At 42.8% G+C, this 22,686-nt stretch overlaps 1 protein-coding gene across 1 annotated transcript in view; it reads left to right on the forward strand.

Annotated features, from left to right (window-relative positions):
- The window catches only part of FGD6 (FYVE, RhoGEF and PH domain containing 6), a 158,854-nt gene extending 136,387 nt beyond the window's left edge, over nucleotides 1-22,467 (forward strand). Inside the window, exons 11-21 of the mRNA XM_040344117.1 lie at nucleotides 488-559; nucleotides 1,928-1,996; nucleotides 4,300-4,383; nucleotides 6,141-6,220; nucleotides 8,596-8,698; nucleotides 11,515-11,658; nucleotides 12,098-12,200; nucleotides 14,959-15,083; nucleotides 16,045-16,173; nucleotides 19,458-19,606; nucleotides 22,251-22,467. Coding sequence (XP_040200051.1) covers nucleotides 488-559; nucleotides 1,928-1,996; nucleotides 4,300-4,383; nucleotides 6,141-6,220; nucleotides 8,596-8,698; nucleotides 11,515-11,658; nucleotides 12,098-12,200; nucleotides 14,959-15,083; nucleotides 16,045-16,173; nucleotides 19,458-19,606; nucleotides 22,251-22,287 — 1,095 coding nt within the window. The 3' untranslated portion in view covers nucleotides 22,288-22,467. The remainder of the gene's footprint in view (nucleotides 1-487; nucleotides 560-1,927; nucleotides 1,997-4,299; nucleotides 4,384-6,140; nucleotides 6,221-8,595; nucleotides 8,699-11,514; nucleotides 11,659-12,097; nucleotides 12,201-14,958; nucleotides 15,084-16,044; nucleotides 16,174-19,457; nucleotides 19,607-22,250) is intronic.
- Nucleotides 22,468-22,686: the final 219 nt, after the last annotated feature.

A 22,686-nucleotide genomic window follows, 5' to 3' on the forward strand; every position in this document is an offset into this window, starting at 1 on the left:
CACTCCTGCTCGCCCCCTCCCCCCTCAAGAGGCTTTCTCCACACCAGGGAGAAAGCCTCGCATTACTGTGTGTAGTTACAGACAGAAGAACAGGAAGTGAGGATTTCTCAGAAGAAATAAGGACATTTAAAAGCAAAATGGAAGGATGAGGTAAGTGAAGGAGGACTGCACTAAGGTAAAGGAAGCTATTTAGGTAAAAAAAAATTGTACCTTTACAACCCCTTTTAATGATGAGCAGCGGAAGACACTCTTTATACAACAACCATAAGAACAAGTTGGTGTGCTTCTCATGACAGCAGGAAAAGGGGCGCACAGGACTCGCCTAGATTTCTAAGGCTAATATGCAACAGAGTCTGCTACAACACTTTTACAGCTGGCCAAATTGTCATCCATTTCTGCACAGAATGCATTTGTTTTGCCAATTCTCTTCATAGTGAGGATTTTACCGTTCTTCACCTACAGTTGATATTTGCTATGTTCTTTTTAGGACAACTTTCAAAAGCTGATGCAGATCCAGTATAGTTTAAATGGCCATCATGAGATTGTGCAGCCTGGAAGGGTATGTATAGAAAATAAGTTGGTGCAATATAAACTATGCTTCCCTGTATTGCTCAGTATTAGGCCTCATACACATTGGATGTTATAAAAAAAAGCCAGTAGCTTTAGCTGTAGAAGGCTGCGTTAAAACCGCAAGTTTTGCAGTGTTTTTGCATTCACTTTTTTAGTGTTTTTTTTTTTTTTTTAGCAAAACTATACCCCTGCAAAAGCTTATGGCTGAAAAATTCTCATAAATGTCAAATAGCCGCATTTTTCAGAGTTAGATTGTTTCTCCAGCTCAAAAAATCCTCTCAAAACCCACTAGTTTGGTTTTTTTTTCCAGCCAAAAACGCTAACAGCCTATGTGTGCATAGACACCTAGGATAACATGCTGGAGAATTTACTGGCTGAAGCCAAAAACAGCAGCTGTAAAAACGTCCAGTGTGCATGATGCCTAATGCCGTGTACACACGATTGGTTTATCCGATGGACTTTTTTCATCGAACAAACCAATCATGTGTGGACCCCATCTGTCTTTTTTCCATCGGTGTAAAAAAATAGAACATGTTTTACATTTTTCCGAAGGATAAAAAATGATAGTAAATTCAGATCGTCTGTGTGGAACTCCATCGGAGAAAAATCCATGCATGCTCATAATCAAGTTGACGCATGCTCGGAAGCATTGAACTTCATTTTTTCGGCCCCTCGTAGTGTTGTACGTCACCGCGTTTTGGCACGGTCGGAATTTAGTCTGATAGTGTGCATGCAAGACTGATAAAAGTCAGCTTCATCGGATATCCGACAAAAAAATCCATCGGATTTTATTCCATCAGAAATCCGATCGTGTGTACACGGCCTTAGGCTGCTTTCACACTGAGCAGCGCTAGGCGTCAGCAGTACATTTTTGCATAGTTTTTGAGGCGCTTTTCTGCCACTAGCTTTTAATTTTAGCGCCCGAAAAAGCATTAAAACCACCTGCAAAGTGCCGCTGCAACGACGCTTTGGCAGCGCTGCCCATAGATTTCAATGGGCAGGGGCAATTTAGGAGTGGTGTATACACCGTTCCTACAGTGCTACAAAGATGCGGCTAGCTAGCAGGACTTTTTTTTCCGTCCTGCCAGCGCACCGCTCCAGTGTGAAAGCCCTCTCGCTATCGCATTGGAGTGAAAGGAAAGGCTCTTTCAATGCGCTTTGCAGGTGCTATTTTTAGTGCTATAGCGCCTGCAAAGCGCCTCAGTGTAAAAGCAGCCTAAATGTGATGCACCTACAGAAAATGTCCTGTATAGTAAACAAATCCCTTGTCACGTTGTGGTGTAGTACATGAAGTATATTATGTAAGTAATCAGGTCATGTTCCACAGACTGTTTTATTGTTCATTCTGCTTGCTCAGGTTTTTCTAAAAGAGGGGACTTTGATGAAGCTTTCCCGGAAGGTTATGCAGCCACGAATGTTTTTCTTGGTAAGTTGCCAAATTAGTGCAAACACGTTTGAGGAAACCTCTAGTGACCATAACCGTCTATTTGTGCAGTCGTCTGCTTACCAAGGGCAGGAAGCAGTGTGTCTTGTTGTGTAGTTTTATGTAACTCTTTCAGTACCTTTTTACATTTAGAAAAGTGCCTCCTGTATTGAGAGAAATATGCCATCAAAAATGCTAGTTGCTTGGCTGTGTCTGGTTTCATTTATGTCAGATGTCTTAGTCAGCCTCAGTAAAGCATGCAGCAAGTGAAATTCAAACTCCTGATCTGCAAAGTCAGCGGATCAACATTACAGCCAAGCAGTTAGCACTGTTAAAAAGAAGAGCTCACTGTAGGCAGACTACATATTTCTCAAAGTACAGGCTTCCATGAATTCAAAGATAATCCTTTATTGACACTTCATAAATACAAAATGGAAGAAGCTTATTAGGTGGATTCAGAAAGACTAAGTCTGAATCTGCGCCAATGCAAATTTAAGCGTATTCTGGTAACCAGATACGCTTAAATTAGGCTAAGATACGAGCTGCGTAAGTGTCTTACAGCGTCATATCTTAAAGTGTAATTTTTAGGCTGGCCGCTAGGTGGCGCTTCCATTGCGTTCGGCGTAGAATATGTAAATCACTAAATACGCCGATTCACGAACATAGGCCCGGCCGACGCAGTACAGATATGCCGTTTACGTAAGGCATTTTCAGGCGTATAGTTATTCCATCAAATAGCTGGACTAGTAATGTTAAGTATGGCCGTCGGTCCCGCGTCGAAATTTGAAAATTTTACGTCATTTGCGTAAGTCGTCCGTGAATAGGGCTGGACGTAATTTACGTCCACGTCAAAACCAATACGTCCGTGCGGCGTACTTAGCCGCAATGCACACTGGGATATGTACACGGACGGCGCATGCACCGGTGTTAAAAAACAGCAATCACGTCAGGTCACACTTCATATACATAAAACACGCCCCCCACATCCTCATTTGAATTGGGTGCGCTTACGCCAACCCCATTTACGCTACCCCGCTGTAACTTAGCAGGCAAGTACTTTGTGAATACAGTACTTGCCAACTTACGGTGGCGTAGTGTAAATACGATACACTATGTCGCCGCAAAGATGCGGCGGGCTTTCTGAATCTAGCTATATGTGTCAGTTTTGGATAGGGGTAGAACACAAGCGAATCTATCCATAAGGGCCTTATCACACTGATCAGTTTTTCTTCCATTTTCCTTACCAAAAGTGGAAGAAAAATAAATCCTAAAGGAACTCTTCACACCAGTCAGTTGCATTTTAAAAAGTCCTGAATACTGCATGTTTGGTGCCGTTAAAAAAAAAAAAAAAAAAATACATCTCCCTATTGACATGCATCAAAACCATTTAAAAAAACGCATCAGAAAAGCACCCGTGGTTGCATTTTTGGCATCCTCAGGTGCCAAACACACCGGATATGTGGCAAAAACGCATATGTTTTCACCGTGCTCTTGCAATGGAGTCGTGTAAAAGCAGCCTTGGGCACTTTTCGCCAGCTGTCAGTTTGGTGATAAGATTAGTAACTTGCAAATGTTCTCACGGCTATACATGTAGAAAAGTGAACATGGAAAACAAAAAAAAGACCTTAATTTGTGTTTTTTTTCTTTAGGCTCGGTTCCTGTGTGGGTTCCTGCATCGCACCTGAATCGCAGGCGGTTCACACTGACATCTGAGAACCATTGCGGGTGTCAATGTTAAGTTAAGGACACCCCTAAATTGGTTCTCAGATCGCAGTATGAATTGTGAAATGGTACAGGAATCTGATCAAGTGGGTGTAAACACCCATGCAATCCAATTCCAATGCGGACCAATAAAAGGGTCCTGCATCACTATGGTGCAAATGCGATGCGATTTCAGCCATAAATTTGCATTGCACAGACATCGCATGTGATGTGCACAGCAATGTGGTGCATATCATATCGCACTAGTGTAAACCCAGCCTTGGTGCTGCACAATATGTGCACATTGAAGAAAACCATTGCTGAGAGGGCTATCATTGCTGACTTTCTGGAAATGGTGGCTCCCTGGCTGTCTGATTTCAGTATGAGGAAATCAGGATTGAAATCACAACTGCGAATCTGCTTAATTGTTTAAGGATTTAGGGCGTAGGTACTGGGTCACCTTGACAGCTTGAAGATTAGCATTACCACGTGCCTTAGAACATTTTATAGTTTTCATACATTTTATCAGAAGAGTGAGATATTTGTTACAAATAAATGGACATATTTGTAATAAACAATAACTCTGATGCTTTTTTTCCTTTTAGTTCAATGATGCCTTGCTGTATACGACCCTAGTTCAGTCGGGGATGTTTAAACTTAACAACATGCTCTCTTTGGCTGGAATGAAGGTAGGAACTTCTCACTTGTCAATGTTGTCAACATTCTTAGACTTCCTGTTTTAATGTAGATATCCAGGCAAACTGCTAAAGACATAATACATATACTATATTATTATTTGTAATTATGCTCAGCCAGTTTGGTGATTAAAGTGACACAAAATTCTGTTAAGTGAAAAAAAAAAATATATACATATATATATAATTATATAATTTTTTTTAATTTATTTTTTCACTTATGTACTGTATTTGTAAGTCAAAAATGACCTTCTACTGCTCTCGCCCTCCTCCAAAAGGATGGGGCACAATTCCTCTCAATTACACCAAGGACAGGGCACAATTACACCAAGGACGGGGCACAATTCCTCCCAATTACACCAAGGGCGTGGCACAATTCCTCCCAATTACACCAAGGACGGGGCACAATTCCTCCCAATTACACCAAGGACGGGGCACAATTCCTCCCAATTACACCAAGGACGGGGCACAATTCCTCCCAATTACACCAAGGGCGGGGCACAATTCCTCCCAATTACACCAAGGGCGGGGCACAATTCCTTCTAATTACACCAAGGGCGTGGCACAATTCCTCCCAATTACACCAAGGACGGGGCACAATTCCTCCCAATTACACCAAGGACGGGGCACAATTCCTCCCAATTACACCAAGGGCGTGGCACAATTCCTCCCAATTACACCAAGGACGGGGCACAATTCCTCCCAATTACACCAAGGACGGGGCACAATTCCTCCCAATTACACCAAGGACGGGGCACAATTCCTCCCAATTACACCAAGGACGGGGCACAATTCCTCCCAATTACACCAAGGATGGGGCACAGTTCCTCCCAATCACACCAATGATGGGGCACAATTCCTCCAATTACACCAACAATTGGTAAAAGTGACACCAATGATGGGGCACAACTGCTCCCACCAACACCAACGGAGTTGCAGAATTTTTCCTGATAACACTAACAACTGGGCCCAATGACACAAATGATGAGGTACAATTCCTCCCAATGACACCAATGATGGAGCACAATTCCTCCCACTGACACTAAAGATGGGACATTGTTTATTCCCCACTGATGTTGGGACCTTTTCTACTTCCAGTGGCCACAGTCCTGCTTCCTTAAAGTTCAAGGGACAGTAAACTGGCCCCCTGTTTAGAAACTTTGGAGACACCTGTGTTAGAGGCTGACTATGTTCATTCTCTATGGTACCGCTGTAACTAAGAACGTAGCCGCCACTACCACTTGAATGCTCCAGAGTTGGACTAGTTATTATGAACTATGAGATTTGTAGTGTGTAGAGAGCAGTGTGCATGGCCACAACTAATGCTCACTCCTAAAAAAAAAACAGGTGAAGCATAAAAAGAAGAAGTTTGGGAGCTCATAGAGGATGTTACAAGGAGGCAGGAGAACATCCATTTTATGTTTCAATGGAAGAAATAAAGTAACAGTTTTTATGTCGAGATGTCCTGGTGCTGGATTTTTACTTTTTCTATTGGATTCTTCCTGTGCTTTTTTCCTCCTGTAAACTGCCTAACATCTCTCCTCCAGTTTCCAGTGGTAGAGCTCCGATTGGCTCCTAGTCCATAAAACCTCTGATTTCTGCAATGCTGAGTATTTCAGGCAGATACACTTGATGATTTAATGATTTTGATTATTACATGGCTGGACTAAAGGCTGATAGTTTGGTTTAAGAGTGTTAATTTATTATTGAACATATTTTTTTTTAAATGTCATTGTACTTTGTATTTCTAGGTGAGAAAACCAACACAAGAGGCCTACCAGAATGAGCTAAACATAGAAAGTGTGGAGAGGTCCTTCATTTTGTCAGCCAGGTATTGAACTATGCATGAAATTCTAGGGCTTTTCATGTGGAGTTCTGTTTCTGAAGTTCGTTAATTGATTTGCATTTTAATTAATGCAATAAGTATTTTATCCCCCATCAATCTTCAAGATTTCTGGTTACCAAGTGTCTTATATACAGGTAATGAGCTGAGATTAAGAGCACTCTCTTAGGCTGGGTTCACACTTGTCCGACAAACGGTCCTACATTGGGAGCCTCATGTAGCATGACGTGTGAAAATCAATGTTTCCCTATGAGAGCCGTCTTAACTGGTCCTACACAAGTCGGTCCGACTTTGAAAATGCTCCCTGTACTACTTTTGGTCCTACATTGATCCTACTTCAGCCCATTGAATATCATTGAAGTCGAACCAAAGTAGTATCCTGTTCATGAAAGTAGGATGGATGTAGGACAAATGTAGGATAAATGTAGGACCAATGTAGCAGAGCAAAGTAGGATGAAAGTAGTGTAGTAATGTGAACCCAGCCTCAAAGGGAGTGGTCCTAATCTCAGCTTGTTATCTGTATAAAAGACACCTGGCCACAGAAGCAATTGATCAGATTCCAATCTCCACCATTTCTAAGACCAAGGATGTCAGGAACAAGATTGTAGACCCACACAAGGCTGGAATGGGTTACAAGACCATCGCCAAGCAGCTTGGTTAGAGGGTGACAACAGTTGGTGTGATTATTTGCAAATGGAAGAAATACAAAATAATTGTCAATCTGTACAAAATCGGGGATTGAATACTTTTTTCCCTCACTGCATATAGCGCTCACAGCAGATGCATCTGTAAGTGAAGTTAATACTTAGTTTGGACCAACTTGGCAGAAAGCTGGAGTTAGGATTTATGTAAAGAAAATCTTGTGCCTGTGTAAGACCGTGTATCAGGAACCAGCAAAATATCACCTGTGGATATGATGCAGGGACAGATGGTGTATTCTACTCCTTTCATATATGGTAAACAACCACTTGAGAGTAGATTAATCGTTTTTAGGTTTGTTCTCACATAGAAATTGACTGCATTGTCTGACACTATGTAGTAAAGAATCTGAACTCGCATCTTTCCTGGTTCACTTTTAGGGCCTTTTGCCTTCTACCGAACAGAAATGTATCGCATTGGCAGTCATTGTGCATCACAATTGAATAACTCCACTTGTTTTAAACACGTGGTGGAAATCTATTGATGAAAAGTAGTCAAAACTGAAGCTTGCTTTACATTCATTCTCTTTTAAAGTTTAAAATACAGGCAAATATCATCATCCATCATCATCATGAACTTAACAAGCTGTGTTTATAGAAGAGTTAAAGCCCAGCTTGTAATTCTGATTCAACATCCTTTATGATTCCCACAATCTGATACTGTTCATTACTCTTGTTTCCTGTTTGTTTTACTGCTTGCCTGGGTCAGAAGTCTGGTCACTAAATTAAAGGCCGCCAAAAAGCATTGACAATAAGGTGGAACAGAATTAAAAAAGTGAAGATTTGCTATGGTATAGGAAAAATGTGTTCACTGTACCGAAGCAGTGCCAAGGAAATGTATCTTATGTATTGATTTGCCCCTGAAAAAGTAAGAGTGCGCTTGGTTTTGTCAGGATGCTCAGACACCCCTATACCAATAGCCTCATAGCTTTACAGTATAAAATAAAGTGACTAACTGCTAGACCTAGGAAATTTGGAGATGCCATTACTGTACTGCTCACTGCTCTCCTGTCTGGAGGATCTAAGAGGAGGAAGCAAAGCCCTGACTACCAGAATGGTCACCTCCAAGCAAAGACAGTGTAGAACAAGGCATAGTAAAGATCAGCAGAGAGACCATGGGCAATACTGGTAAATTGTCTTTCACCCTCTGCCTTTCTTTCTTTTTTTGGAAACAGCTTCAAGTTTAGTTCCTCTGTATGCCCCCGTACACACGATCCAGGCTTTTACCCGGCCAAACTCGCATCGGAATTCCATCGGAGTAAAAGAGAACACGTTCTCTATCTAAACTCAGATGGAATTCCTTGGAATATCTGATGGAAAAACTCAGATGGGGGCATACACACGGTCGGAATTTCGATGGAAAAGAAAAATCAGCCAGACTTTTTCCAATCGGAAATTCTGATCGTTGTGTACAGGGCTTTAGGCGTCTTTTTTTTTATAGTTTATCAGTGACTATGCACTTTAAAAATGTAACAACCTTTGCGCTTTTTTATTTTTGTATCTGTATTTTGCTAGGACATTTGATGCTGACTAAATTAAGTATTTATAGTTTTACTGCATCGAATGAATGTTACCAGTGAGGTCTTTTTTTCCTGCAGAAATGTTTTATATTTAGATCATGTTGGATGGAATGTGCAGGTAAAGCATTGATTTCTTTCATTGCAGTTCTGCTACTGAAAGGGATGATTGGCTTGAAGCAATTTCCACGGCAATTGAAGAATATGCCAAGAAGAAAACAACCTTTAACCCAACAAAAAGTCAAGAAGAGGCAAGTCCTAAATATATGTTAAGGTTTATTGACATTGTTTGCTTAAAGTGGTTGTAAACCATAGGCATGAAATATGAACAAAGCATATCCTTCTAGTATGTACTTGTCCCAATTACGAGCACTAAATGTAATTTCTGTCTGCTGCTTCCTTTCTCTATAATCGGCATGCATTACTTCTGACAAGTTTTGCTGACACCAAGAGAAAAATGGTGACAGGGAAGGGACCTCCAGCAGATTGACAACCTCAGCCCTGTTCCTATGTGCTGTGTGAAGGGGCCATGTCCCTTTCCTCAATCGGCTGTTACAGCTTTCCTCACTGAGCTCTGTAGAGTGTATATTTCAGCTCTCCGCCCTCTTTTTTTCCTCTGACAGCTCAGAATCTTTTATTTTAATAATTCTTTGAATGAAATGTAGAGAAGAGAAGGCTTCAGATAATTAGGTACAACTTACTTAGGAGTATTTGTTTTATCTCTGTGTATCACCTGAGGCCAGTCACTTTACTGGGTATATGTAGACCAGTGAATGTCAAAAAGACATGTGTCCGTTGACACATGCGATCCGATCTTGCCTGCTAAAAACATCCGTTCCCCATCCATCCGGTGGATCGGATGATAGTCAGATGGAAATGGACAGATGGTTAATTTCCATCTGAAAGCCCATAGAAGACAGCAGGCTGTGTCTGCCCTGCATCAGCAGAGTGGACACGGACCTATCATCCACCTGATCAGCGAGCAGGCAGTTCTGCTGGCGCACTGTGCCAGTGTGAAAGGGGCCTTTGGGTTTACAACCACTTTAAATTAAAATGGCATCCTGGAATGCAACACTGAGGTGGTAAAGGATAAGGAAAAAGGTATAAAGCACATCAAGAGTGGTTATTGGTGGTGGTGGGTAATTAAGTAGTTTATATAGATATACAGCTGAAATAGATATAGCTTCCTGAAAGAGTTAAAGAGGACCAATAATCATAAAACACACTCTAACCTAGTAAGGTTAACATATGGTGCATTAAAGTGGTAGTAAAGCTTACCTGTAGGTACAGTGAATATCGCCTAAACTTGCACTGTTTAGGAGATATTCTCACCACATGCAGACCGTGATGTCACCAGCGCATGCGCTCTGAAGGGATGGCATACCCGTGCCATCCCTTCAGAGCTCTGTGCTGCTCCATGCACGGAAGTGATGTAATCGCGGCTCAGCCAATCAGATAGGCAGAGCACATGAACCGGAAAGGAAGACTGATTGAAGATAAAAGCCTTGTCAGTGGTCACCCCTGGAGGTCTTTGTTCCAAGGTGAGTATTTCATAATGTGCTTGTAGGCAATGTATTTTACTAGCACATTATGCCATTGTCTTGCAAGTTTTTTTTTTCTTAAGTCTGAGGTTTACTACTACTACTACTACTTAAGCGTTAGTGATAATGGGGAAATTCCCACAACTTGTGGGAAAATATGATCTGATATGTCTAGCCCACATCATTGTACATGCAATAGTGTAGGTCTGTGGGTATACATACTGTGTGTGTGTGTGAGCTCTGTCACTTTGTAAAGAGACGGATTTTGCAGTATGCAAGAGTCCCTGAGCAGTCGGAGGACTGATTGTCAAGTCTATATATAGACCCACAAAAGGCACTGAGTCTCACCAGGCGGGGAGACAGTCATATGCAGTAAGAGGGCAGGGAGCAGTGTTTGTACAGGCACACTAGAAGAGTGTATGTCCCAGCCTGTCTGACCTCAAAGACAGGCAGCCACCCTGGCCAGACCAACGTCTGAGAGAAAGTGAGCGGGTTACTGTTTAGCTCTGTGAGACAGTGCTTGAGTGGGCTGAGAGCCTATACAGCCCAACTTGGACAATTCAATAGCCGGGAAGCTGAACTTATGTTCTGTAAGGTGCTAAGAACCCCTGGAAGGGAAACCCCTGTGTAAATGTGCTTTTGTTGATAAATAAAATGGGCAGGAGCCCTTAAGTGCATATTTAGAGTGACTTCATTGCCTCTAAACACTACCAGTTGGAGAAATCTCAAAATCATTTGTGTAGGGTGCCCACATTTTATATTAAAGTGTCTCTAAAGTCAAAACTACTGCTTTTTTTTTTAACCTTGCACCTTTAATGGCTTGCATTAAAGTAAATAAAAACATACCAGTACTTATTGTGCACCCTTCCCTCCCTGAACACTTACCTGGTTACCCATCCACAGTGCCGCTGCTCCCTCTTTTTGGTCTCTGTGAGCAAGGGGAGCCATAGCCTCCTGCTGCTGTTAGTCAAATCCTGTAAGGCGGGCGCGGGGGGATGTGGCTGAGCCACGTCGTGCGTGTTTAGGGATGCACACAGCCTGGCTTGGGAGCATGCTTGCCCACGGCTTGCTGAGGGGGGCACTTGTAAGAAGAAGGAGCGAACAGCAGTGGTGGGGGACTCGAGGAAACTGGGTAAGGGACTGCCCTGTGCAATACCATTGCACAGGACAGGTAAAAATAATCTTTTTTTATTGTAACTAAAAATATAACATTTAATATCACTTTAATTCCTGTGATTGTTAGCTCAATCTAGTGGCCAAAATGCTATATGTTTTCTCATTAAGGTATTTCATAAAAACTGAATTTTGACCATTAGATGGAGCTGGCGATCATAAATGTATTACAGAAAATATGTAAAAAATTGTGCAGACAGCATGAATGCTTATGACATTTGTCCAACAAATCTTTTATAAATGGACCCCTAAAACTTAGTAATGGGGGGCCATATAAATATACTTTGTATTTCAATAAATGCCTACAAAATATGACAAACACCAGTATTAATATCAAGTAATATGTCTTTCAGACTGACCCCGAAGAGGAAGGAGATAATACACTTGGCACAAAAGCACCCATTTGGATTCCTGATGGCAGAGCTACCATGTGTATGATTTGTACTAGTGAATTTACACTGACCTACAGGAGACATCACTGCAGAGCATGTGGCAAGGTTTGTTAAAATCCAGTATTTAACTGTTGCTTACAAATTGGATATACTGCTAAGAAATAGAGGAAGTAAAGGAAAAAAAAAAAAAAAAAAAAACTTGCCTGCGCTATAATGCAGAATATTGCAGGTATTTGCATTCCAATATGAAGAGTTACAACGAACAATACCAATATTTGTGAAATTAATTAAGGAAGTGTGCCAAAGTTTGGTAAAAACGTACTACAATCACCTTTTCAAAGATGGAGAATACTGATAGAGGCACTACTAAAGTTATACTATTTTAAAAATGCATAAATGAATTTTGGTTTAGTTTGCCATCTGTTGTGTTTGTAAGGCAAAGGATTATGCAAATTCAGTACTAAATCACCCAAATTATGCACCAAAAGGAATGTTTGAAATTTGATAGATTCACTGAGTATTTCTGTTCTTATCTTGTTTTCAGATTGTATGTCAAGCATGTTCAACTAACAAGTACAGCTTGGAGTATCTCAAGTATCATTTAGCCAGAGTATGTGACCTGTGTTTTCAGGAACTGCAGAAACAAGGTATTTAATTGTCTTACCATGGTTTTGCAAAACCTTTTTTTTGATGTTATTAATCGCCTAAAATTGTTTGTAAAAGGCAGAATTTTTTTATCGTAATGCATTTAATTCAGTTAAAAAAAAAAAACTTCTGCATGCAGCCTCCACAGAGTCTCCGTAATACTCTACCCGAGCCCCCTCCTCTTATACTTACCTGAGCCCCCCACTCCCCTAATACTTACCTGAGCCCAAACTCATTCCAGCGGAGAGCAGAGGCTCTCCTGGCTCTCTCTCTTTTCAGTGGCTCAGATACAGCAGCGGGAGCCATTGCTTCCTGCTGCTGTCAATCACAGCCAATGAGGAGGGGGTAGAGCAAGCCTTACTCTGTGTTGTATGGCCCCCACGAGCAGTTTTTGGGAGCCAGCATGCCCCCATAGTAAGTGACTTGCTATGAGGGCACTTGGCAGGGAGCAAGAAACCAGAGGCGCTAGCGGGGACCCAAGAAGAGGACTGGGGCAAAGCCATTTCACAGAGCAGGTAATTATAACATATTTGTTATTTAAAAAAACAAATATCTAGCATTTGCAATCACTTTAGTTAGGTGGAGATGTTTCTAGATTTACTCAGGTACAGGGACTTAAAGTGGTTGTAAACCCCACTTTATGACTTTTACATACAGGTAAGCCTATAATAAGGCTTACCTGTAGGTATAAAGAATATCTCCTAAACCTGTACAGTTTAGGAGATATTCCCCCCGCAATGCGCCGCTGATTGCAGCGGCGAATGCGCAGCGGGGATCCTCGGCTAAAGGACCGGCAGCCGCCGGACCTTGCCGAATTGAAGTCTCCCGTACGCATGCGCGGGAGTGACGTCATCGCCGCTCCAGCCAATCACAGCGCTGGATCGGCGATACCCGGAAGACACGCCGAGTCAAGATGACATCTCGCTCGGTGTGGACCAGGTAAGTTCCTCTCACCTCGTTCCGAGGTAAGTATTTCATAATGAGCGAATATGCGGTGCATACTTGCTCATTATGGCTTTTGCCTTTCAGGTGAAAAAAAAAAAATCGCGGGTTTACAACCGCTTTAAGCAAATATGCACATTCTAAGTTGCATTTGCTTCTGAGTAGAGCGAAAGCTTACAATGAAATTATTATTTTTATTCATACTGAATGTAAATACCTAAGAGGCATCTCCATAAACTAGAAAATGTCTGTCTGGTTGAGACTCCTTTGTTTAGTATAATAGTTCATGACTATAAAAGGTTATCAAGCCACATACTTTTTTTAAATCAGAAAAGGCTTTATTGCAAAAAAATCGTACAGATTAACAATTATTCCATTACTTTGTACAGCAAAAAGAATACATAATACCAGTGTCATCCTAACACAATTCTTTACTCATACAAAAGTGTACGAAGCAGGATAACTCATACCCATCCAAAGATGTAGACTATATCAGAAATGGTTCTGTACTGCATCTTAGCAATTTAAGTGAAAAACAAACATTATTGAGAGAAAAAAGAAGCAAATAACAGAACAAAAAGTTAAAACATACAAAAATAATAAAAAAAAAGAAAAAAAAAAAGAGAATAGATAAAACAGGTAAACAAAACCCCCCGGTTCCCTTGGATGGGGTGGTAGAATCCCCTGTGCTGCGAGGGAGAGCCCCCCACTCTGCAAGGCAAAGGTGGGGATTGCAAAGACAAATGGATAATAAACTGAAAAAAACATAGGTAGCAAAAAAGTTTTTCGGGTCATTCAGAACAACAGGACCCATAACCCCCAAGGCCCTTTTTTGGGGTAACACTTCCAAGGGGGCACTTTGAACCAAAAAGGTCTCTGAACTGCTGAGTTAGATAAATTCACTCGCTCTTAACGCTGGTAGAGTGTCAGTAGGTTGTGGCTTCCCAGCCAAATGTGATGAAACGGACCTGTATAAATTCCGGAAACTCTGGGGCATCCGATCAATCCCCCTGTTGGACGACATGCTTATTGGCGTCCAACCACGAGGACGCATCAGCCGCAAACTTGAAAAAGTGAGATTGGCCACCTGCTGTAATCCGGAGTTTTGCCGGGAAAAGCATGGCATATGTGGCCCGGAGCCGTTGCAGCCTCTTCTCGACATCAGTGAATCTGGCTCTGCGTTTCTGTATCTCTGCTGAGTAATCAGGGTAAAAAGAGACACGGGCCCCATTAAATAAATATTTTGCCGCTCCATCGCCTGCCGGAGCACAATCTTTGTAGTTATAGTTGAGCAGCCTGGCTATCATGGTGTGCGGTGGACTCCCTGGTGGTAAGGGCCTGGGTGACACCCTGTGCGCCCTCTCCACTGAGTACAGCGGGGTAAACACTTCCTTCCCAAACACCTGCAAAAGCCATTGTTCAACAAATTCAGTGGGGGTCCCTCCCTCCGTCTTCTCAGGGAGCCCCACAGTTCAACCAAAAAATTAGAACTTGTTCTCTTTTTTCCCGCCGCAATTTTTTTGCTCAGCAGTTTTCCTATGGAAAAACACTGCAGTGCAGCATACAAGCGGCCGGTTTGCCTGACCAAAGCTGTCATGGCAGTTTTCTGTCGGGAAAACTGGCCGTGTGTACAGGGGAAAAGCAACCCGAGCCGGATCTCGATTTTCCCCGGCAGACTTTTGACCACGTGAAAACCGATCACGTGTACGAGGCATTGCATCCACTACAGATTTTAATGTTCTGAATACAATTCTGTGTCTCCTGTGTACTGCCTTTTAGTTAATATCTCTTTCCATACGATTACCTTTTTCCAAACAGATAGTCCAAGCACAGCCAAATCAAGTTCTCCTGCAAACCATAAGTCCCCGTCCAGTGCCCTTTCTTCGGTGCTACATAGCATTCCATCTGGAAGGAAACACAAGAAAATCCCAGCAGCTCTTAAAGTAAGTTTGGATGTTAGCAGGACTGTCAATGATTTTAGTCGTTGTTATCATTTATGGATTGGCAAATGTATATGAACTATCCCACTTACTATTCTCTAGTAACTGAAATAATAGGCATGTTTGAATTTGGTTCTTCTTTCCTGTCTCAGACAGACTCTAAGGCCCAGATTCTCAAAGGGCTTACGACGGCACAACGCAATGTGTGCCGTTGTAAGTCCTAATCTGGGCCGTCGTATCTATGCAACCGATTCTTAGAATCAGTTACGCATAGATAACCATTAGATCCGACAGGCATAAGGCTCTTACGCTGTCGGATCTTAAATGCAATTTTTTTTTCCACCGCTAGGTGTCGCTTCCGTTAGTTTCCCCGTCGGGTATGCAAATTAGCAAAATACGAGAATTCCCGAACGTACGCGCGGTCGACACAGTGAAGTTACGATGTTTACGTTAGATTTGCGACGCGTAAAGTTGCCCCTGCTATATGAGGGGCAACCAATGTTAAGTATGGCCGTCGTTCACGTGTCGAAATCTAAAAATTTATGTTGTTTGCGTAAGTCGTCTGTGAATAGGGCTGGACGCCATTTACGTTCACGTCGAAACCAATGACGTCCTTGCGACGTCATTTAGCGCAATGCACGTCGGGAAATTTTAGGGACGGCGCATGCGCATTAGGTTTGGCGCGGGAACGCGCCTAATTTAAATGCTATACGCCCCCTACCCGCCTAATTTGAATTAGGCGTGCTTGCGCCGGGGGATTTACGCTACGCCGCAACTTTACAGGCAAGTGCTTTGTGAATCAAGCACTTGCCCGTAGAACTTGCGGCGGCGTAGCGTAAATGATACGTTACGCCGCCGCAGATCTACGAGAATCTGCCCCCAAGAACCTGCTCCCTATAGGCTTCATCTTAATGAAATTCATAAAGTCTAATGTAGGGACTGTTATCATTTTGTTTGCTTTCAGGTATGTGCCAGTACAGAAGACTCATCAATGAGTGGTTACTTACAAAGATCAAAGGGTAGCAAAAAGCCCTGGAAGCAGATGTGGTTTGTGATAAAGAACAAAGTTTTATATACATATGCTGCTAGTGAGGTAAGAAATTATTCTGTAGTGCATATACATATATAAGCAGCTGTAAACCAAACGGGAGCTTTTCATTTTGTGCTACTAGGAGATGCCACAGGCAGCCAGACCCACCACCTTTGGGTAGTGCTGACTGAGACTCATCTTGTGCACTGATGCTTCTGTTTGAGCATCTACTTTTTCAGACGTCTTATTTTTTGTATGTATTTGCTCACATTTTTGTGTATATGCGTCTGAGCATTTTCTCGTGCAAGTGCAAAAAAAAAAAAACTTTTCTCGCTCTGCACATTTTGCGCACATGAGGTGTAAATCAGGGTTGACAAATTTGCTTGGAATCTAGGAGCCAGGTAAAAAAGTTAGGAGCCAGAAAACGCACCCCGTCCCGACGAGCTTGCGCGCAGAAGCGAACGCATACGCATATGTAAACGGTGTTCAAACCACACATGTGAGGTATCGCCGCGATTGGTAGAGCGAGAGCAATAATTCTAGCCCTAGACCTCCTCTGTAACTCAAAACATGCAACCTGTAGATTTTTTTTAACCGTCGCCTATGAAGATTTTAAAGGGTAAAAGTTTGTCGGCATTCCACGAGCGGACGCAATTTTGAAGCGTGACATGTTGGGTATGAATTTACTCGGCGTAACATTATCTTTCATAATATAAAAAAAAAATGGGGATAACTTTACTGTTGTCTTATTTTTTAAATTAAAAAAAGTGTAATTTTTTCACAAAAAAAGTGCGCTTGTAAGACCGCTGCGCAAATACGGTGTGGCAGAAAGTATTGCAACGATCGCCATTTTATTCTCTAGGGTGTTAGGATAAAAAATATATATAATGTTTGGGGGTTCTAATTAAGAGGGAAGAAGATGGCAGTGAAAATAGTGAAAAACAACATTAGAATTGCTGTTTAACTTGTAATGCTTAACTTGTAATACCAACGGCTCACCACCAGATGGCCCCAGCTCAAAAAAAAAAAAAAAAAAAATTTTTTTTTTTTTTTTGCCCCCCTTCCAATTCAAGTCGCCAGGACCCTATTTCTAGTCGCCATGGCGACCTGGCGCCCGGGATTTGTCAAGCCCTGGTGTAAATTACTGACCAAAAAAGCCGATTTTTGTTTCTTACTCAAGAATGCACAGCGCTTGTTTACGCACCTGTGTGCATAGGCCCATAATGTTACAGCTTTCTTAACCACTTAAGGACCCATTCACGCCGATATACGTCGGCAGAATGGCACAGCTGGGCACAATCACGTACCTCTACGTGTCTCTTTAAGCCCAGCCGTGGGGTCGCGACCCGGTCCGAAGCTCCATGACCGCGCCCACAGACCCAATCGCCGCCGGTGTCCCACGATCGGTCACCGGCGCTGAATAACGGGGAGAGGTGTGTGTAAACACACCTTCCCCGTTCTTCATGGTGTCAGTGATTGCCTGTTCCCTGATATAGGGAAAGACGATCACTGATGTCACACGTCCAGCCCCCCCCCAGTTAGAAACACACACGAGGTCACACTTAACCACTAGGGGGGGCGCTGTAGGGGTTAACTCCTAAACTGCAATTGTCATTTTCAGAGTTAACAGTGCATTTTTATAGCACGTTTTGCTGTGAAAAGGACAAGGGTCCCTAAAATGTGTCAAAATTGTCCGATGTGTCCGCCATAATGTCACAGACACAAAAAAAAAAAAACCGCTGATCGCCGCCTTTATAAGAAAAAAAAAAAAAAAAAAAAAAAAAAATGCAATAAAACTATCCCCTATTTTGTAAACTCTATAAATTTTGCGCAATCGATAAACGCTTATTGCAATTTTTTTTTACCAAAAATAGGTAGAAGAATACATGTCGGCCTAAACTGAGGAAAAAAAAAAAAAGTTTTATATCTTTTTGGGGGATATTTATTATAGCAAAAAGTAAAAAATATTGCATTTTTTTCAAAATTGTCGCTCTATTTTTGTTTATAGCGCAAAAAATAAAAACCGCAGAGGTGATCAAATACCACCAAAAGAAAGCTCTTATTTGTGGGGGAAAAAAAAGGATGCCAATTTTGTTTTGGGAGCCACGTCGCACGACCGCGCAATTGTCAGTTAAAGCGACGCAGTGCCGAATCGCAAAAAGTCTTAAGTGGTTAAGCTGCAGTGTGCAAGATGCCTAAAACATATCCAGCTGAAACTTCCTTTCCCCTTCACTTTGAGAAGAGAATTGGCCAAGACACAAACAGGTTTTCCAACATGTAAAAAGCAATTCTGACATTAGCTTTGTTAGTGCACCCCTGAGTCTAAGGCAGGCCATACATTATGCAGTAATATTTTGTTGAAGGAAAGTAAAATACTCAACACATACTGATCAACACAGTCATTGTTGATGGGGGCATCCCTCCTGCTGCGCTGTTGTATTCTGACAGTGGGAGGTTTCTCAGCCGTCAGAATACTATGATTACTGCTGGTGGCTATAACCACTGTCAGTAAACAAAAAAAAAAAAAAACAGGCTTGTTGTACTGAAGTTCATTGATCTACTACAGTAAAACCAGCCTTCCTATATATAGATGGGTCGAAATTACAGCTATTTCCGTCTATGGTTGGCCTACAAGATCTGACCACATGATAGCAAACATCCCAGTTCCAGTACACTGGTTTCAGTATGATGAAGAGGTGGTTGGAATTTTAGATGAATTAAATAAAACATTTCAAAAACAATCTGTACCTAGTTTGCATTTTGTATATGGGCTAAATTAGAAAACTGTCAATATTTGTAATTTTGCCACAGAAATGGTTAATACAGAATGATTATACTGGTGTTCATAAGTAAAAGTAGATTTATCAAAAATATATTCTGACACTTGTCATTTTTTTAAACTTTCTTGGAGGTTTTGGATAAGATTTTTTTTTATGGGGTAAACGTATTCACTTTATAAACTCATATGTAGAGGAATATTGGTGCTGGCGAATATAGTGCTGGTGCAACAGAATTCTTATAGTTTACTATAATGTGGATACTACATATAGATTTGTATGCATTGAGCTTGTGTTATTCCTACCCTATAATCATGTGTATAAATCCAATTACATTTATAATAAATATTTATAAAAACACATTTCTAAAAAAATTAAAAACGTAAGGTGTTCAGGTGTTTACCCCTGAAGTCAAAATCAATCCAATCAGTTTTGGACCTGAAGACGGCACACCTCCACATTGTAAAAAAAAAACCCTACAAATTATTACTGTAAAAGACTTTACACAATTGTGTGTGTACAAACTTTATAAAACTAGCATTTAACTTGTGCTTTGGTATATCCTTTCAGGATATTGCAGCCTTGGAAAGTCAGCCTCTACTGGGATTCACAGTCAAAGTCGTACAGGATGAGAGCACCGAGCTGAAAGCCATTCATCTGCTGCACAAAAACACTTTATTTTACATCTTCAGAGCTGATGATGCGAACACAACAGAAAGGTAAGTTTCACGTATGGGTCAGTTAGGCTAGGATAGGTGGGAAAGTGCTCTTTGTATTAAAGTGCACCTAGCCTTTAGGGCAACCCAGGCCGCGGACTGGTACCGGTCCATGGCCTGTTGTTGAGCGGGCCACGATCACAGCAGGAGGGGAGTGCTCTCATGAACTGTGGTCCATTTAGCAGCCTGTGTGTGTATTCTCTCAGTCTCCTGACTGGCTGCCTATTAGCAAGGCAGGGGATGGGGGGGGGGGGTGGGGGGGGGGGGGGGGGGGCGGGTTGCAGTTCATGAGAGAGAGCTGGAGACTTTTCATAATAATCGGGTGATCGCCCGCTTGTTAATATAAGTTTGTCAGTTCCCACTCTCTGTCCTGATCTGCAGCCGCCCATCTGCCTTCCCCGCCCCTGCCTTGCTAATAGGTTGACATGAGAGAATATACACAGGCTGCTAAATGCCTCTGCCCTGCCAAAGGTGAGACAGATTAAAATGGGCACTGTGCAGGGAGGACTGTGATTAGGGGGGCCATGACTGCAGGGAGGACTGTGATGGGGGCACATTTATCCAGGGAGAACTGTGATAGGGGACATTAATGCAGGGAGAACTGTGATTGGAGAGGGACAAGACTGCAGGCAGGACTGTAATGAGAGGGACAAGACTGCAGGCAGGACTGTAATGAGAGGGACAAGACTGCAGGCAGGACTGTAATGAGAGGGACAAGACTGCAGGCAGGACTGTAATGAGAGGGACAAGACTGCAGGCAGGACTGTAATGAGAGGGACAAGACTGCAGGCAGGACTGTAATGAGAGGGACAAGACTGCAGCAGGACTGTAATGAGAGGGACAAGACTGCAGGCAGGACTGTAATGAGAGGGACAAGACTGCAGGCAGGACTGTAATGAGAGGGACAAGACTGCAGGCAGGACTGTAATGAGAGGGACAAGACTGCAGGCAGGACTGTAATGAGAGGGACAAGACTGCAGGCAGGACTGTAATGAGAGGGACAAGACTGCAGGCAGGACTGTAATGAGAGGGACAAGACTGCAGGCAGGACTGTAATGAGAGGGACAAGACTGCAGGCAGGGACTGTAATGAGAGGGGACAAGACTGCAGGCAGGACTGTAATGAGAGGGACAAACACTGCAGGCAGGACTGTAATGAGAGGGACAAGACTGCAGGCAGGACTGTAATGAGAGGGACAAGACTGCAGGCAGGACTGTAATGAGAGGGACAAGACTGCAGGCAGGACTGTAATGAGAGGGACAAGACTGCAGGCAGGACTGTAATGAGAGGGACAAGACTGCAGGCAGGACTGTAATGAGAGGGACAAGACTGCAGGGCAGGACTGTAATGAGAGGGACAAGACTGCAGGCAGGACTGTAATGAGAGGGACAAGACTGCAGGCAGGACTGTAATGAGAGGGGGGGCATGACTGCATTGAAGACTGATGGGGGGGGCATGACTGCATTGAAGACTGTGATGGGGGGGGGCATGACTGCATTGAAGACTGATTGGGGGGGGGGGCCATGACTGCATTGAAGACTGATGGGGGGCATGACTGCATTGAAGACTGCAATGGGCTGGCATGACTGTGATGGGGGGCACAACTGCACAGAGGACTGTGATGGGGGCCATGACTGCAGGGAGGGAGGACATGACTTTAGGGAGCATGACTGTGATGGGGGGGGGGGGCATTAATGCAGGGAGGATTGGGGATGGGAGGGGGGGGGGGGGGGGGGGGAGGACAGGGAGGACTGCAGACAGGACTGTGATGGGGGTATGACTGCACAGAGTACTGTGATGGGGGGGCCATGACTACAGGGAGGGAGGACTGTGATGGGGGGCCATGACTACAGGGGGGAGGGACTGTGATGGGGGGCGGCAATAATGCAGGAGAGACTGTAATGGAGGCCATGACTGTGGGGCAGAACTGTGATGGGGGGGGTGTTAATGCAGGAGGACTGTGATGGGGGGAGCATAACGGGCAGGCAAGAATTGTGATGGGGGGGTATGACTCGCCCAATGAGGGCTGTGATGAGGGGGGGGGCATGACTGCAAGGAAGACTGTGATAAAGGGGCCATGAAAAAAATTTCCATCTTTCTTCTAAATGTCAGTTTATCAGCTTGCTGTCGTACATGAGGCCTTAATGCAATCTCAACGTTACTTTGAATGTTGATGTGTTGGCTACATATACAGCAGGGTAATGGGGAAAGCGGGCACCAGCAGATAGAACGTGAGCTTTTGGGGGTTGCACAAACAGGGCAAAATAAACAATGGGTGTGCCCAAATAAACTGGCCATCGCTGCTATGCTATTGTGACTGGTCTGGGTATTTTAAAGGAAATCATCAAAAAGCAACTTGTATCATTTTTTGTAAGTCTAACATATTCTAACTTGATGTTGGTAAATACAAATGCACCCGTTCATTTGACCGATGTATGAACGTTTAAACTGTGATATGAATTCAGATAATGTTGGTGAGATGGTGCAGTGATAGGCCCGACATTTCCTCTGGGGTACTGTGTCTTAAACAGGCTCATGAAAAAGCCCTGCAACTACCACATTTACTATAGTTGTTTGTACTGTTATATGCACTAGCTTCATGACTAGTTGAAATGACAGCCTTTTTTTCCGGTTTCTTTTCTCCAAGGTGGATTGAAGCTTTTCAAGAAGGAACAGTATTGTAACACTTGGAGACCTGCTAGTTATATGGACACTACATACTGCCATAGCATTTTTATATAGCATTTCATATTTTTGGATATTCATGTCTTTTTTTGATCTTTTATACATTTGTAAATTAGTTTGTTCCAAACTTCTGTACAGATTATTTATTAAATACAGATTTCAACCTGGTTGAATATGTATTCAATGTGTTCAGACTTTTTGTGTTGAGTATCTGTGTATTAATGATTTGGACTATTGAAATGTAAGTGCTATTATGTAATGCAGGGGGCGGACTGACAACTCATGGGGGCCCCTGGGCAATAGGAGTTAATGGGGGCCCCAGGCTTACAGAAGCCCGCCACCTTTTTGACGCAACATTAATGTGGGCTCCAAGCTCAGCAACATGCAGAGTGGCAGGA

Source organism: Rana temporaria, chromosome 3, assembly GCF_905171775.1.
Source record: "Rana temporaria chromosome 3, aRanTem1.1, whole genome shotgun sequence".
Lineage (NCBI taxonomy): Eukaryota > Metazoa > Chordata > Amphibia > Anura > Ranidae > Rana > Rana temporaria.